The 19,311-nt window shown below is 38.4% G+C and overlaps 1 protein-coding gene across 1 annotated transcript; it reads left to right on the forward strand.

The window, feature by feature from the left end:
- Positions 1–1,560: 1,560 nt before the first annotated feature.
- LOC139474267 (sialate O-acetylesterase-like) lies at positions 1,561–18,785 on the forward strand. Its single transcript, XM_071257205.1, has 9 exons — positions 1,561–1,883; positions 5,631–6,004; positions 6,694–6,832; positions 8,857–9,040; positions 9,937–10,076; positions 11,581–11,714; positions 12,046–12,200; positions 13,256–13,439; positions 15,508–18,785. The coding sequence occupies exons 1-9, from the start codon at positions 1,775–1,777 to the stop codon at positions 15,796–15,798; spliced, it is 1,710 nt and encodes a 569-aa protein (XP_071113306.1). The 5' UTR covers positions 1,561–1,774; the 3' UTR covers positions 15,799–18,785.
- Positions 18,786–19,311: the final 526 nt, after the last annotated feature.

The raw sequence follows: 19,311 nt of genomic DNA on the forward strand, positions 1-19,311 counted from the left end.
TGAAAATCCCCGGGACTCTCAAATACATGTGCCTAATTAAACCCTTCAGTTTTGTGTGGATCCATTATATTCCAAACTTTTCAGCCATATTCTTTACATTGCATTGGGCCATGTTTTTCAAGGGGACATTTTCTCTATTACCCGATTTGACTACCCGGAAACTGTTCAATCCAAAGTGGTTTATTTAGCCTCACCATTTGTACATAGAGACGATACGTGTCAGAAGAACATGATACATTAATACACATGTGCAAACGCCAAATGAGACACAGTAATACGCCACAGTAAAATCAAGAAAAAATCCTGGTAAAAACAATTAAATAAACATAATCACTCTGAGAAGCAAGTATACGGCACTTACACATGTATATAACTTGCTGACACTACTTAGTAAACATATACATTTATCCCGACACACACGCACGCACTCACGCACTCACGCACACATATATGTATAACGTAGCGTAAAACATGTATTCACCATAGGGTAGGAACAAGTATAACCATATAAATAAAATATATAAAATAAGTAAATGCAATGTACCTCGTTACACAACTACCCTGAAACTACAAAGGGGTAACTTGGTGCAGTTATTCAAATTGATAATTTGACAGGGCATGAGAGCTTGACCAAAGCTTTTAAAAGTAATCTCTATTACAATTAACAACGGAAGTATACTCTGATAACTCTGATAACATAAAATTCAGTGAGCTCCTTCTGTTTAAATTGGAATGATGGTGGATAGTTATTATTTCTAAGTTGAAAATGATTCGTTTTGACAAACTAATGATGAGGTTTAAAAGATTGTTATTTTCGATAAATAACCGGGTTTAACGTTTTGTGCGATATCAAAATGTCCATGTTTCGCCAGATGGAGCTGACTTTGTTACATTCCCAAAATATATGTGTAATAACATCATCAGAACATTACAACTTGTACAGTATACGTATCCCATTTTATTAAGAAGACATGTCATATAAAATTTGATATAGGAACCACTGTAGTTTAGTGAGTAGGCGAGTGAGTATGTTTTACGCCGCTTTTAGCAATATTCCAGCAATATCACGGCGGGGGACACCAGAAATGGGCTTCACACATTGTACCCATGTCGGGAATCGAACCCGGGTCTTAGGCGCCACGAGCGAACGCTTTAACCACTAGGCTACCAGGCCGCCCCCTGTAGTTTAGTCACGTTCGTGCAACTGAAAGGCCCTGGGTGGAAATCAAGGGCGGCTCCAGCATTTTAGAAAGTTTTTAAGTGAGCGAATTAAAATATTTAACGTCGCATTTTATTAAGGGGTTTCGGGAGCGTCAATCATGCTTTATTAGCCAATATTATTTGCTTCATTCCAATTTGTTGCTATTGCGTGTGCGTCTTCGACAAAACACTATGATGTGGGTATCACTACCCCAAGAGACATCTTAATTCCTGTCTGGCTTCTGAGAACAGGCTCATAACAGAAGAACATGTGTTTTCAAACACGATATATCGACGAAATACACCCGATGAAAAAGGGAGGTTACTCAAATTACATTCATCGTCTATTGGCGTGACGAGATGTAAATAATGTGAACATGTGACACTGTCATTGTACCAGGCACAGTGAAATTGATCTGGTTAGACAGCCTACTTAACAGGGTTGCAGCCTGCATATGTTCTGAAAAGTAAACCCGTGTGTACTGTGAGGTGGTTCCAGAAAGACTGACTGACAGCTGCACGAGCGCCGACTATCCTTGCGTCTCGACTAAAGTAAATCAGTTCAAACCTCACAATGTCGTTCCTTAAAACCTTTTTTCTGGTTGCGTTTTTTATTTTGACATCTTGGCCAGCCTCAGGACAGTATATAGAGCGGATGTCAAAACATATGGGAGAAATCACGTGTAAGTTGTTTTTGTTATGTTTTATTGCATATATTGACAATGACATTCTCTCTATTTTTATTATAGGGGCCTAATATTATTAATAAGTGCATGTACACACAGAATTTTGTTTGGCCCAAGTAGATCTACTTGTTCTTTAAAATTTTCTCAGATTGTGTAATGGTTAGTAATTAGATTTTGCCTGGCTGCTTCATACAGGCCTAAATCTTATTCAGTTGCCACATTATTAAAGATAGAAATCAGAAAAATCTGTGTATCTGATCTTGTATTCTTAAAATAAAAAGCGTATAGTTGTCAAAGTCATCTATATCCCCCGCCCATTTTAACACGTAATGGTCCCAAACCAGGTAACTGACCCAACATTTCTCTTAGCCCATGTCAAAATAGCTACAATGGAAATTCTAAAATAAACATTTCTAAAACTCCTTAATATCAAATGGCACTAGTTCAGTATGCGCTTTATATATAGACATGCAATGTTTGGCAAGGAAATATTTAACAGTTTATTTGTTATACTACTTAAGCATGTTAAGTAAACCAATCCTATATTAAAACTTAAATCTAACTTGTTGTCATGGAAACATAAACAATAAAAATTTATAAATTTATAAAATTTATATATCAAAAGGCACCAGTTCAGTATGTGCCTGGTAGACATGCAAAGTTTTGTAAGAAAGTATTTAACGGTTTTTGAGTTACACTCTGGAAACGAACACCACCACTGTAGAACCTAAGTCCAACTTATTCCCATGGAAACGTGAAAAATAAAAATTTATAAAATTCCTAAATAGCAAGAGGCACCAGTCCAGTATGTGTCTGGTAAACATGCACAGTTTTTGTTGGAAAGTACTGAATGGGTTTTGAGTTATGCTCCGGAAACAAACTCTACCCTATAGAACCTAAGTCCAACTTGTTGCAATGGAAACGTAAAAAATAAAAATTTATAAAATTCCTTAATAGCAAAAGGCACCTGTTCAGTTTGTGCCTAGTAGAAATGCAAAGTTTTGTAAGAAATTGGTTTTTGAGTTACGCTCCGGAAATGAACACCACACTTCTAGAACCTAAGTCCAACTTGTTGCCATTGAAACGTAAAAAATTTTTAAAATAAAATTCCTAAATAGCAAAAGGCACCAGTTCAGCATGAGTCTGATAGACATGCAAAGTTTCGTAGAGAAATATTTAATGGTTTCTGAGTTATGCTCTGGAAACGATTTCGGGACGCACGCACACACACATGCACGCACACACATGCACGCACACACGCACACACACACACACACACACACACGAATGCACACATGAATGCACACACACACGGACGGAACCCATTTCTATATCCCCCGCCAACTTCGTTGGGGTGGGGGATAACAATAGTTGCACAGGCAGGGAAACGGGGAGGTGTGTCACTAGAGCGATTGTTGCTTCGCTTGGGTCCAAAATCAACGGAAAAAATGGTCGTTCTGATGAGACTGGAAGTTGTTTTGACGAATGTTTTCTTAGAGGGAACGATATGCCGGGAGAATTTGAACAATAAAACAGAGTCAAGCTTTGGGCGAATGGTATAAATTTGAAGACATAAAAGTTTTATTCTGAATGGATTGGATACAGCAAAGTCTCATCAGCAATCTCTGTTGTTTTAGAGGTCACGCTGGTGAGATGCCCCCAGGGAAACCCATTTCTTTCATCTGTTTTGATTCACAATTAAAAATTAGGCCACACTTTTTTAATTTTATGTTTCATGGATTTATTCCAGCTTTTCCATACATGAATAAAAATAAATAAAGTATTTTTTAATTCATATGACAGTCATTCTGCTGTTTAGTTACAACTGCAGGTAGCCTCTTGATAGTGATGCTAACTTTGAATTTATACTTAATATTCTATATGGTATAAGAGAGTTTACATTACTAGCAGGAGAGATCATAAAAATATTCATTTTTATGTTTAATTTATTTCTTACAACGGCTGCTTTTCAGTAGAGGTGATGGGCCTGTGAAATGAAAAATACTAAATGTGTGGCCTTAACAAAGCAGACCACTTAGAGTTCAGCTTTAATAAACGACCCCATATTGCAGCTGTCAGCAATCTCTTGTCTGTGTGAGTCTGAAATCTGTTAGCCATGCTTGAGAACAAAGTTTAAGATCATGTAATTCTTTTTACAGACATTCTTTACTTCAAGACATACGCTTTTATTTTCAAAGGAGAAGCCAAAATGTATTTGTGAGTGAACATTATCATGCCAAATTACTTAATTCTTTCAAAGGAGCAGCCAAATGATTGTTTTTTTCACAACATTTTTTTCCAGGTTAGTCTGAGTCATTTGTGGATTAATGAGCACCCATTATATAATAAGTTGATCCTTTTTCCTGCCATTTAAGTCAAGAATAAAGAGTATGGAATGACTGGAATCTCTAGCATTTGTCTAGTTGAGACTGATTCGAAGACCCAAATGAGCTGACTGCATTGGTTATATCTGTCTTTCATCCAGTGATATCTTCTTTTAACAAACTATTATAAGGGATAAATGTGAAAGTTTAGGACAATGTCACCATGCCAGGACTCAGAGTATTATGGGAATCTATTATCACAGTGATGAAGCTGAATCTTTATGTAGTCAAGTCAAGTTTATTTGCTTTTAAGGCCATACAACCCATAAAGTATTTACTGGGAATGTACATATATGTGACGTGTAAGGTATTGTAGATATCTTACAGCATAACAATATCATTATTTAAGAAATATTTGACGAGTGGTATGTCGATTACCTTTTCTCCTAATACCGATTGTCATGTCGCCACCGCGTTTTTCTGCATTGCCCAGCTGCATCTATGGGGAACAACTCACTAGACACTCCCCTCTCAAATAACATCGTCCAATAAACAACATCATAAAGTTGCGAACGCATGTTTGATTCTCCAGAAATGTCATAATAGAACTATGATTTATCGTGAAATAAACCATGCTTCATTCATTATTGTCCTTTGCGATTTATCGCATAGCTATCTTATACATGTATTAAAAATTGATACAGCTTTCATATGTCTCCCCTAGAATGGAATATAGTATGCAAACATTTTAATATTTCAAACATGATTTCCTTATTATCAGATTCAGATAAACACTGATAGTTATGCAAGTAACTTACTCTGTTCTATTTCACACACAGAGCAGTTAACATGGTATTCCACTTCAGATACATGCCATACTGGACTCATGACTTCAACATCATTATAGCACAAAGGCCTCCACAACATTTCTGGGTTTGGAGCGAAATAAAGCAAAAGCGAAAGTAACGATTAAAAAGAAGAATTTGACTCAAATGTTTTTGATGTAACAAGTGTACCATAGCAATCTTGTAAAAAATCAATGATTCAGCATTTGTTTGAGTACATCTGAGAATAATCATTCATCTCCCATCTCTTGTGACAACCCTACTATTCCAAATCCCTGTACATCAAAGAGCAAACCTTCAACATGTTGCCCATTTGCATGTGTCCTTTAATGTTAAACAACACTGATGAGGATATCTTATTTTCAAATGTTCAGAGGATGTTCAAAGATCTTTCTTTGTAGTAAAGTTAAATTTCCATTTTCAAATGTTATTTTAGTGATAGTTACTTCCCAATTGATCTCTATATGACGTCAGTCTGTCAGAAGTATGTAGAGGGTTTAAAGGACTTTTTTGCAAGGATAGAGAAGGAAATATCAAGTTGAATTTTAGAACATGTATCAGTAATTAATTTTCAGCATCCCAAGCACAGCAGAGAGCAGCATCCACACTTCCTGGCCTTACCAAGCCCTTTGCCTTCGCCTCCTACTACTCCAGTCACATGGTTCTCCAGAAGGCACCGAAGAGAGCCACAATCTGGGGCTACGCTGCCAACATCGGTGAGAGGATCATCATCAAGGTGAGCGAGAGAGGGACGTACACAACCAAGGTGTACCTTGACCCGCTCTACAACTATGGGGTGTGGAAGCTGAAGCTGCCCGCAGAGTCGAGTGCCGGGCCCTTCACCATCACTGCCATATCAAGCGAGAAGACAATCACACTGACGGACGTGATGTTTGGAGATGTGTGGGTGTGCTCAGGGCAGTCCAACATGCAGTTTACCATCACACAGGTATGTTTGGGAGAAGATCACAATCTCATTAAAATCTAATCTTTTACACTGATTTGTTATCTCAATGACAATCTGACAAACCTCAATAGCCAGTCATGTGAGGTGAATGCTAAGTGAACGTGACTGTCGAATCTGAATGAAATATATGTGGAGTTTTGTGCCAATCAGATGTCAGCTTTCTATAATGATCCGTCTTCATCATATTTGTATTTCTTCACCATCATCAATCGGCAATCGTCAGTTGGCAATTTCTGTGACTTTCTGTCCCTGATTCAGGTTTCAACAAAAGAACACCCAACACACATATACAATATTTGCAAAAACTTTTTAGAAAATCATGCTTTTTAGACGTGTGTGTTATTTAGAGACCACTTCGTCAGATGACCAGAGTGATGGGTTACATAGGAATATGATCCAGTGAACATGTTAGTCACTGGCAGTGTGTATGCAGATGATTAAAAATAGTTTATAAACAGATACTTAGTGATACAGAATGAAGTGTATCGTATATGGAATTGTTGAGTTTACATAGTGATGCACTGGAACGTTTCCCATTTGTTTCTGCCCATAATGTTGTCACTGAAATATTGTTGGCTTAACACATAGCCCAGTATTTTTAATAGTATTTTCCTGTCATCAATTTGAACACACTATATACAGTATATATACATACTACTGTCTTGATTCAGGGGTTCAATGCAAGTGAGGAACTGGCCGATGCCAACAACTACCCTAACGTCCGTTTGTTCACCGTTGGCGATGTCCCTGCATCCTTCCCCATCCCCGACCTCCATGGCATCTGGGAGCAGTGGGCTGTCGCTGACAAATGTTTGTATAGATATTTATCCATCCTCATTCACCAAGGGTAATGTGTGCGCAACATTCCTTTTTTAAGCCCTGAATGTCATGAATCATGTAAACTTGATGTACGTCTTCAAGTATATGGCTCCTTGCAGGTACAGTGAATCATTACCTAGCATTGGAACGATGCGTAGAGCTTGAGGAAAGATGGCAGTTGGCAACTACAGAAGAAAACTGTGTTTGTCACTGTACATAAACTAAAGAAATTACAAATCACAAGCGGCAATTGCATGAAAAAATTGTTTCCATTGATGTATTTCAGTCAGAGTTTAATTGATTCTTACTGACTTGCCTGTACTTCTAATAACAGAGGCTGTCAACCATATTATGCTATGAATTGCCACATCCGAATGTTGTATAATATGATAATAAAGTTATAATGTCGTTCCCCACCGACACTCAGCCTCATACAGACATAATTTCATTGAATGGTTATCATTAGATGTGAATCAAAATTAACATATATTGAAGGTTTGTGTTTGTTAATATAAAAGCTATTTTGGAACAATGTTTATGGAGACATCTCTTTTGACACTTTTGCAAGTTTTCATGGCAGCTAGCAGCATTAATAATATCTATCTTGGTTCCCATGCCCTGAGTAACCTAAGAATAGCCTGAGTAATGTCGCTGATTGTACCACAGTGCTAGGCTCCTGAATATGAAACGTTTATGATACTTGGAACGTAGATATGTATGGTATACATTACCTGTTGGATGAGAACATTTAGCAAATGCTTGCTTTACAATAAAGTCATGGTTTTATATATCTGGATTTAATTAGTCCTTACCTATTAATTATGTGTTTTTCAGTCTTTGTCCCCAAGAGGCAAGTAATGAAAATAACAAACTCTAAAGTCAATGTTCATGTCTACCTTTTGTGGTTCATACATTTTTAGGGAGAGTGCTACCCTTCTGTATTCAGTGAAGTTTGTGCTTGAGTGGTCTGAAGAGAACAAACAATCAAATTGTCAATGTAACTAAAATATTTGACATAAGGTTACCGTAGGTTTCGGATTTCTTTTCTCTGGAGACCTAAACAGTGGCAGATGAATCTGTACAAGTTATTGTTACTACTCATGCTGAATGTGTAACATGTGGTGATCAGCGGTGAATTAATTGGAACTTTATACAAGTATTTCTATACCCTGACAACTGTAGTAGATTGTACATTGTTTGATTTGTTAATGCATCATCAAGTATCACTCAGTCTATCAGGAATAATCTGCTCAATACCGAGGCAAGAGCATCCACTAGAATTTTTATCAAAGTCTTGTTTCCACCCTTGCCACATCAAGCCCACTTTCCTGTGCTAAATATGATTAGACTATCACACATATCCACAGTCCAATCCGAGAACGTTTCACAAAATCAACATACACGACTGGTACACCATATGAAGGTGATTTACCACTGCCAGTCTTTGTTGACATGAATACGACATTTTCATCTTTTAAACCACCCGCCGATTGCCCAATTTTTTATGTCAGAGATGAAATCATGAATGTTTTCGTTATCTGATTGACTAGGTCATCATACACCTATGGTAGTCGCCATGTTTGTGAAGCTATACGAGATAAAAACAGCGATTTGATTTGATTATAGCACACTATTAATCTTGTCCTACTTTTTGAACAGCATGAGTTGGTGGAAAGCCATGGCGGTACTTCTCTGCTTTGCTGTGATATCTATAGCACACTATAAATCTTGTCCTACTTTTTGAACAGCATGAGCTGGTGGAAAGCCATGGCGGTACTTCTCTGCTTTGCTGTGATATCTATAGCACACTATAAATCTTGTCCTACTTTTTGAACAGCATGAGCTGGTGGAAAGCCATGGCGGTACTTCTCTGCTTTGCTGTGATATCTATAGCACACTATAAATCTTGTCCTGCTATTTGAACAGCATCAGTTGGTGGAAAGCCGTGGCAGTACTTCTCTGCTTTGCTGTGATATCTATACCACACTATAAATCTTGTCCTGCTATTTGAACAGCATCAGTTGGTGGAAAGCCGTGGCAGTACTTCTCTGCTGTGTGCTGGCTGTTTGGTAAGACCCTGAACAAGAAGCTTGGCTACCCCATCGGCCTGATCGACACAACCTGGGGAGGGACACCAGTTGAGGCGTGGTCATCTACAGATGCTCTGGCCAAGTGCGGACTGGACAAACAAACTTCTGAGTAAGTAACTTTAGCCTTTGGTAGGCTTTATATTTGCTGGTCACAGCAACTGTCAGTACAGAATAAAACCTAATATTACATAATATTGCCATCAGTTTTGAGTATTTCTATCTTTATCAAATAGAGTAATGTTTTTTCTGAAAAGAAATTTTGTCAGCATCGGTCGGTTGCCCCCTACTCATTTGTCTGACTATGTTTATTTATTAGATGGAAAACCCTGTCTGTTTTGTAGTTGTTGGTGCCTGAGAACTATCTCTATATTTTACACTAACATTTTTGAATCTCTAATATCACAACATCAACTTATTAAGCATGGCCAGTTATCTGGACATTGTTGTTATAACAACAATGTTTGAGAGCTGCAGATGTGAGAACTAGGTACCATTCCAGGTACAATTCCAGGGTTTTAAGCGACGCTAAGGGTACAGGGGACCTCATCACACCATATGCCCCAAGGGATCAGTTAACAACAAATTTATCTCACTGAAGTTCATTCATACAGGCCAGGAATATATGTCGGAAGTTTCACAGAGAAAAATGCTTTGATTCAGCCATTTTGACGACTAGTAGACGATGTAAACGAACCGAAATACTTCCCTTTGCCCAATGCATTTGGACAAATGAAACTTATGCAATGTAAGCAAGATACTAAGAAATGTTACGATTAATTTCTCAGCAGGCTACATGGAAAATAATTGGCTGCTCCTTAACCAATCAGAAGCTAGTATTTTAATGTAGGGTGAGGTAAAATTTGTTATCAAGATCATGTGTTGTGAAGCTTTTCAAATTTATTAGATTATGACAACACGATTTAACTAAAATATTGTTCAGAGCTAGGTTAAGCCAGATTCCTTGCCATTTCAGTGATGTTTTCATTTCAATATATATTTTCACAGTGTGAAGGCGTTCAATGAGCATCAACTAGGATTTGATCCAATAACAGGCATTGGAGGACCTAGTGCTTCCTCTATTCTGTGGAATGGAATGGTCTTCCCTCTCCTCAATATGACCATATATGGAGCTATCTGGTATCAAGGTAGATCATTCAATGTAAAGATTTAGGTTTAAGAAAGTTTCTGCGAAAGATATTTAAAATGCCACCTACATTTATCTGCTTTCAGAATAATGATATGGTAGTCACTTGTATTTCTATATTCAGCACTGATGTAGGCCACAGGCCCTTGTACATTATAGTATAGTACAGCTTGGAACATAAAGAAATGCTTTCTCAAGGTTTTTGATTTTCGTTTAACATGACATCTTAGGCTGAGCTACGTTTCTTAAGACCGTTACATTCGAAGAAGACATAAATATATAAAAAAAATATGATTGATGGATGGACATGGCATTTCTATGATAAGTATATTTTGCGAAGCTCTTCCTAGACTTTACATACAAACAGAAAATGATAGTCTTTAAATAGCTCAAAATTACAGACTTTGACTAATCTCTATTCGTGGGGTTCATGGGCATATCTACCTGTCTGTACCCAGATCTATACTGAACAGAAGAAGTTTGGGATCAAGAATGATGTTTGGGATATATTTTTGTTGTGTATAACTAAACATTTAAGGGCTGTTAATCAATTCAGGATGCCACTCCTATTCATTATTAAATTTTAATTTAAAACAAATTCAAAAGCTTCTTGACTGTCAACTGATTTTCTCAAATGAATCCAAAAAACACTTTCATGAAAAAGACATTTAATCAACTCTACCATTATGACATGCCTGAAATACACTCGAGGGGATTCCAGGCTAGACTTGTTCCCTAGCAACCTATGCTGGTTGTAAGATGCCACCGAGTGGAACTTAGACTTGGTTGATGGCACATAAATGTATGCCGACGATGTGGATAGTTGCTCATAATATCAATCACTGGATTGATTTACAAGCCACCATCATACAATGGATATACTGCTGAGTTTGACATTAAACAGCACTCACTCGCTCACTTTTATCCTTACTCACACACTCACATCGTAAATCACTCGCTCACTTTGAGGGAAAATTTGATATAATATCATGGCATGGCATTACATTACATTACATAACATTTAGTATTAATTTTCTTTTTGTGTACTTCAAGTTCTTTCAATATATGCGATGGCTGCTTTGTTCATCAAACAGGCCCTGTTTTTCTAGCAGTTTTATGTTTTGTATGCACATTTTGGGGGCAAGTTTGCATTTGAAAGAATGAAAATAATAGTGCTTTCCCAGAATATTTCTTTTCCACTTTTCATGTTTACCGGGGTCCAGTATTTATGTTTCCTAATTATGGATTGACTCTGGGAAAATAAATGTCAGGATCAACTGACTTACGGTCAACAAAAATACTTTTTCGCCTTTGGGTAGTCAGTGTTTGATGTTGGATGAATGACTGAGGACATACATGTTGACCCTAATGACACAAAACTACTGACAAACAATGATTATGATTAAAATCAGCAGCCAGGCCTAAGGCCACAGTGTCACAAAGTCCCACTTCCATGCATGCCTGCCCATAACATATTAGAAATTATCCTTCTAATCCTTCTCTAGGAGAATCAAACGAGGTAAAAAACGTCCACAAATACAACTGTACGTTCCCAGCCATGATAGATGACTGGAGACAGAAGTTCCACAACGCATCCGACGGAGAAACTGATTCTGTATTTCCGTTTGGCTTTGTGCAGGTACACTTGCACTCTCACACTTGAACTCACAACCATTTGTTTGATAAATGCTACCATTATGCTATAGTGTCCTTATCAAAAGAAGTAATTTGTTGAAAAAAGAATTTTCTGATTTAACTCCGGTTTACACAGTAATATTTTCTTGAAGACTCTTGATGTTCACATGCATGATCTGTCCCGACAACCTCTGCCCAGCATCCCACTGGACCAGGTACAGAACTCGGAGGATATGAAAGCTGTGTCCAAATCCTGATGTGTTTTGCCTTTTTCATCAAAACTTGCTTCAATTTATTTTCTATACTGCTGTGTACCAACCAGTGCTTGGTTCCAGTTGGCTGCCTACCGTCCTGACAGTGCTGACCCTGGGTTCCCAGAGATCCGGTGGCACCAGACAGCTGACTACGGCTATGTGCCCAACCCCAGGATGAAGAATGTCTTCATGTCTGTTGCCATGGATCTCCCAGACTTTACCTCTCCCTATGGAAGGTCAGGAGAATAAGGCATTGGAATTTCTTGTTACAGTCAAACCTCGTTATCTCGACCGTGTTATCTGTATTTCGAACCTATACTCCTGTCCCAAAAGCATCACTATAAAAATACATATAAATTTACCTGTTTATCTAGAATCGAGATAAAGTACATAGCACTATCTAGAAGCTTGGACTCGGTCCCAACCAACTTTACTATAGAATTTGGTATCTTTATCTCGAAGTTGGCATTGCCACATTAACAGTTTTTAGAAGCGCAAGTATATCTAGTACCTTTCCTCACAGTGCAATGTAGACCAATTGTTCAACCAATTATGCAATTATCAATTACTACAATTGTAATGGAAAATCTCTGACAAATAAAACATCGCGACTAGACATGAGTAAAAACAGGCTGGAATTTAGTTGGAATTTCCTAATTTAGTGCTAATCAAAGTCGGATTATAGGAATCAAAGCCACATAACCTGACTCACAATATCCATGCTGTGAATTAACAAGTTTGAGGCGAGAGTGGCATGTTTTGTCAGGTGGACAGACTAGTGATTGTTACCTAATAAGGTACGTGCACAATGTACATAATTTGTTGCAATTGTTATTAATCATTGCTGGTAAAATACATTTAAATTTGTCATTGCATATACGTGTTATGCTCTTATTTTCTTGGTCATGCAATCATATTGCTATGTATTTATGATACTGTGTCACTTGATCTGTATGGATGTTCATGCCTCATTTTCTCGAATTTCTGGACATCTTGGGAGTTACAAGACGGTCACGCTAGGTTCCAGATAACGGAGTTCAACTGGAGTTGGTTTACAACGATTTACTCTAAGATTCAATGAAGATGGTCCAAAAATATATAAGGCTTAATCTGACAGTATTGTTCCCGAGGCTTATGTCAACAAAGCTTCACTTTAATGGTTGGATGTTTTACAAGAACAGCACTCTAAACCTGTGCATGAAATGTGGATGCTATGCCATCTTTTAATGATACTGTTTTCGCTTGAAGAGCTGTGAGTATTTAATGCTGATGTGTTTTGTGTTTGTTCCAGCATCCACCCCAGAGACAAGCAGGATGTTATAGCCAGGCTGGCTGTCAGTGGGATGAGTGTTGCCTACAACCAACAAGGGGAGGTAACTCAGGGGCCTCTACCAGCACACGTACAGGAAGGGACAACAAACCTCACCCTGGTGTACACAGAGAAGATCAAGTACAACAACCTGGTCGGATTTGAAGTAAGTGTCATGATCATATTCTAATTTTCATTTTAAGAGTTGAGGTGAAATGGGGTTTAACGTCGCATCCAAGATTATTGCACTTATATAGTGAAGTGCATGCAAGTGTGTGTGTGGCTGCTTGTACTAGTCCGGACTGATGCCGATTTATAGTGCTAGCTCACTGAGATACCAGGCAGCAGTTTAACATGAATACCCCACTCAGACACAGTGTACTGACTCCGAGCCAACCAGTCCTTGATTCAGTTAGACCCTTAATGCCATGCGCCAGACAGGGTACAACAAGTACCATTTTTTAACGACTTTTGGTATGACGCAGCCGGAGATCGAACTCCGGCCTTCCGCTCTCCGGGCAGACTCTCTACCACTAGATCACAGAGGCGGTCAAACATTCTAAGAGAACTTAATAGTTCTTAAGTATGGACAAATTCAACAAAAAACCAAAGGTTATTCTCGATTTTGAGACTTGTCTTAAGCCATATTCCTAACATTTATTAGGACTTATTGTAGCAGGGCGTGGAGTCATCCCACAGATGACATCCTTACATTGTCAGCTTGCTGACGGGGTTAACCTCTTTAGTCATGTGGACAAGGCGTCCGGCCTCGGATCAGAAGGTCCGTGGTTCGAATCCCATCACGGGACTCGGAAGTTTTATGGCCGCTACATTATTTTTATTCTTTTTTTACCTTTAAACCTTAAAATATAAAACAGCATGTTACATCCAATCATTGTACAATAGATATATACAAAGGAACCGAATTATGACATTAAAATACTCTCAAAATGTCACGGCTACACACTATTAGGTTACACTTAGAACTGGCAAATCGTTATTTCTCTGGAAGACTTTAAACCACCATTCGCTGGTGGAATATGCCTGGTGGGAACTTGTGGGAACTATATGATGGTGTTCAAAGTAAATAAAGTGATTGCAAAATAATTATTCATTTCCATACATTCACTATACTGTGCCCTGATGGCACAGGTTGTTGTCCATGCATGGTTTCAGTCACTGATTTGGCTGGTCCGGACTGAATTGTTTACAGCCTGCCATGCTGGAATAGTGCTGACTGAAGCGTTATCGCTCAGCTGATGAAACTCACATAAATTAGGCTGCTCTATTCTTAGTATGACTGACAAGTATTCAGACAAGCATATCTGACTTTTGTATCTCGTAAACGAACTCAACTGACCATTTCCGAATATAGAAGATTTAGGCTACACCTTTGTATTGCTGTGGATATTGATACACTCCCATGGCATCTACTCCCAAAAGAGGGTGGGTGGGTGAGTGAGTGAGTGAGTATGGTTTTATGTCACTGTCAGCAATATTCCATCAATATCATGGTGGAGTGCACCAGAAATGGGCATCACACATTATACCCATCTGAGGATTCAAACCTGGGTGTGAAAAGGAAATACCTTATTCGACGTAATAAGCGCCCACTGCGATATTTGCTAATATATTGGCTAGTGAACAATCCCAATTGGCACCCTTCCCATTAATCAATGTACACTAGACTTATTTTTTCGCGTAATACATACTCATGTGTTACATGCATCCTTAATTATGGGCAATCAAATTCTGGAAAAATATATCTGTCGTACATAAACATTTCAGGCTGTCAGCATAAACAACGAAAATTATCTTTCAAATAATATTCTAATAAGAGCCCCCTGTTTCTAATTTTGAGAGCGCCCTGGGCGCTTATTACGTCAAATACGGTACTTTAACCACTAGGCTATTCAAACGCCCCTTATCCAAAGGGGAGTACAATCAATGGAAGGGTGTACGTACCATCAAGGGAATATTTTTAGTTGTGTGTGGGGTCTCTTTTGTACAGATCCGATAGGCTAAAAAATCCTTGCTTCCTTCATTTAGACTGGGTTGTCAAAGCTCACTGATGGTTTACCTGACATGGTTTTCTGTGGAAGTGTCCTCACATCTTGATGTGATGTTTGGGAGTAAAATACCTGATTTTAATGGGATTGTCAACTATTGTTTGTAATAGTTTTCTACAAAAGGTGAAAACACATGCTAAAGCTTGTTTCACATGACTATTTCAGGCTCTGTGCACTGTAGAAAACTCCAGCAAGACATTCTGGACCCCCACCCCCATCCTGTCTGCCCTCCCCACCAGCATCACATTGTACTCCCTGGTGTGTGGGGAGGGGCAGACTGTCCTGGGGCTCAGATACAGCTGGAGGGAGTCCCCCTGTGCCTTCAAGACCTGCACGGTGTACTCGGCGGACAACCCTCTCCTCCCTGGACCTCCCTTCCTGGTGTACTGGAAGATGACCGGGGTAGCCGGGACCGTTCACACTATAGACTGGAACACACCGACTACCATTCATTAAAATGACCTCCCTTCCTGGTGTACCGGAAGATGACCGGGGAGCAGGAACCGTTCACACTGTAGACTGGAACACACCGACTACCATTCACAATTAATACATTACAGAGGCAGACACACATATAGACTTTATACAGTATTTCATAGACTGGACCACACCGACTGCCATTCATTAAAATGACCTCCCTTCCTGGTGTATGGGAAGATGACCGGAATGGATGGAACAGTTCACACCATAGACTAGAACACACCTAATGTCATTCAAAATTAATACATTATAGAGAAAGACACAGAAATAGACTTTATACAGTATTTCATAGACTGGAACACACCGACTGCCATTCATTAAAATGACCTCAGTTTTGCTACAAACAATATGGCAGCGTCCAGTCAAGACAACAGCCATGAGCTGTATTGTAATAAAACAGGTCTAACTTTGTATGAAGTGCATCAAATCTTGTAAGCAGCTTGATTACAACCATGAACAATTTGGAAAATATATGTTGACGCTAAGTTGACAGTACACTTTCTTTGCAAATCCTGCAATCGTCTGAAATCTACACGGCAGTTTACGAACCTCATTTTGATTTGTTATGAGATTTTGATTTTACTATGCATAGACTCGTTTGTCCAGCCAAAATATAACTCCATAATTCCAGCCTTGTTCGGCAAGAGTGGAAACTGGACTGTAAAAGTCAGTTAACTCCCTTGCCTCGGGAAGATGACTTTAAACAGACAGACACACAGATACACTTTATAAAGTATTTCATACACTGGAACACACCAACTGCCATTCGAAATTAATACATTATACAGACACACAGACTGTATCTATACATTTCATAGGTGTAAGGATATCTTGTATAAAGTGTGACTGTGTCAAGTTCTCATGTCGATGAGGCTATTGTTTCCTCCAGGATATCTTCAGATACCTGTACTTACTTAATATTGTGGCTGTATGCAGCTTTTACCTGGAGCACTCCATTACATCACATTCCAGTCATAGTCGTGTTGTAGATGTTCGGTCATATGGATTGTGATTGACCATTATGCCACTTCTTGTCATTATTCTGTTTGGCACATTATATCATTATTAAATGCACATTATGTTATGTTCGTTCTGGTAACATTTACTTCGGGCAGCACACTATTTACTCAGTAGCACATTCTACTCAATATTTCAGTGGCCCTCCATGTGCCATGTCATGTTATCAGTCTGACAGCTTCACACTGTTCCAAGTGCAGACACAAAAGAGACGTGTCCTACAATCTAATGATGTTTAACAGAAGTCCTCTTACTAAGCCTCATCAGAATGCGAAGCGGACATTTAATAGTCCATGTTATGGCAACATTTGACCGAGAGGTTAGTGAGTAAGTACAGGTTTTAAAACCTTCCAACCGCATTCTTTACATATGTAACCAATGTATCACCTTACTTCAATATTGTACAAGTTCATAGTTCCAGGAACATACCAGTACTGTTGGGGAAATAGGTTTGTTGGACAGTAGACCCATCTTGTGACTGCAAGGAGGTAACTCAAAGTTAATTGTGATGTGACATCCTATCAAACTCAATGCCAGTCAGCCAACTGTTGTGGGTTTTCACAAGTTAGTGACTAGCAAATTAATGTTTGGATTGTATGATGAATGAAGACAAGTTGTGTTACTGTATGCCATTGCTTGTGATGTCAAAAATAGATGTGATACATTGCTGATGGAAGCATTCAGGAAAAATAGCGAATGAGTTTTACATTATGCATCGACAAGCTTGCCTAATATTTTCTATGTGGTACAATCAGCACCTGTGATATTTGATACATTTAGAATCTGCTTGATATACTCAACATGTTCGGGTTAGATATTTAACAGTCCCATATCCCATATCAACAGGATGAAGTCATTGGATTCCACTGACACATAGGTTGGTGGGATTCAGTTCTTTACTCAGTATAGAGCAATATATTAAATCATTTTTTCAAACTTTTACTGATGATTCTTTTATCTATGATATTGATCACTATGTTTTCAGTACCTAAACTGACTATAGATGCATATATATTGTGACTTTTTAAAACCATAATATTTCACTAAGTATTTAGGTATCTGTGTGCTTGCATCCACAAAGCCTGTAACACTGTTACTCCAGCACGTGGTGATTGGTTTCAGAACAAATTTAATGTTTCAATATTTAGTCACACAACTCTGCATACATATGCTATTGAGGGAGCAGTGCCTTTATAGCTGTCTGGGGATTTTTTCATATGAAATTTGTTGTTAGTCATTTTTTCCCATTTACTCATTGTATCTGTTGTGAAATTTGATTTGCAGCAAATATATGGTATGAGAATAACATAAGTTTTTTTACAAAGTGTAATGTTTGACTCTGTTATGGCCTTAAATCTTCAAATGACCAAGTTAATCTACATTTAGTGTATTTTCAACACCTTTAATTGATGCATTTGCAACACCTGGCACTGTTGCTTCGATTTTTTGAAAAGCTGAAATGTTTTTAATGTGATCCAAGCCATGGTGGCTCCACAGTATTGTGTTGGTTGTTGTTTTACACCGCACTGAGCAATATTCCAGCTATATGACGGCGGTCCACAGTATTGTGATCTGATTTGGAACATGTGCATCAGGGCAGCCATATTGAAATCTTCTTTTGTGCACATTACCAAGTTATTTTTTTATGGATGTATAGTACTGAAATATTCCTACTTTTTTGCACATTCTTTATCTTTTTACCCTTTTCTTTTGACCTCTATTTTTAATGAAAAATCTTTTACAACATATTTTGGAAAACAGTGCTTTGTTCCCCATGAACTTTCGGAATATTCGTATGCAATATCCTTACCTGGATTATAGGATATGTGTGAAGTTAGCATTGTTACCATGACAACTGGAAAGAGCAATGACAATGTTGCTGTCAAACTGGGGGATTTTGCTATATATGTACATCCTTGGTGGGATGTGTATAATATTATAAAGTATTTTGGTAAATAAAATGTCAGTGTTTGTTATGTTTCTGTATCTTCAGTATGTTGAGTGACCGTTTGAATTTGTAAATTCACATATTTGTTGTCATGGTTGTTTGTTGTTTAAAGTCCAGCTACATAACGGTTGTCTACAAATAATCAAGTCCGGACCAGACAATCCAGTGATTAACATGAGGTGAGGTGAAATGGGGTTTAATGTCGTGTCAAAGATTAATGCACTTATATAGCGATGTGCATGCACGTGTGTGCGAGTGTGTGGCTGCTTGTACTAGTCCTGACTGATGCCGATAAATAGTGTTAGCACACTGAGATACCATGCCGCAGTTAAACATGAATTCCCCATTCAGACACTGTATACTGACTCCCGAGCCGACCAGTCTTTGTTTTAGCCCCTAAATGTCGAGGGTCAGACAGGGTAACAACAAGTACCATCTTTGATCATCTTTTGGTATGAGGCGGTCAGGGATCGAACCCTGGACCTTCCTCTTTCTGGGGTGGATGCTCTACCACTAGACCACGG

Source organism: Haliotis cracherodii, unplaced genomic scaffold (genome assembly GCF_022045235.1).
Source record: "Haliotis cracherodii isolate W230 unplaced genomic scaffold, xgHalCrac1.p SCAF_3, whole genome shotgun sequence".
Lineage (NCBI taxonomy): Eukaryota > Metazoa > Mollusca > Gastropoda > Lepetellida > Haliotidae > Haliotis > Haliotis cracherodii.

Coding starts and splice junctions, on each gene's coding strand:
- LOC139474267 (XM_071257205.1), top strand. CDS start 1,775: ATGTCGTTCCTTAAAACCTTTTTTCTGGTTGCGTTTTTTATTTTGACA. Junction 6,005..6,693: donor TGCAGTTTACCATCACACAG/GTATGTTTGGGA, acceptor GTCTTGATTCAG/GGGTTCAATGCAAGTGAGGA. Junction 12,201..13,255: donor TTTACCTCTCCCTATGGAAG/GTCAGGAGAATA, acceptor TGTTTGTTCCAG/CATCCACCCCAGAGACAAGC.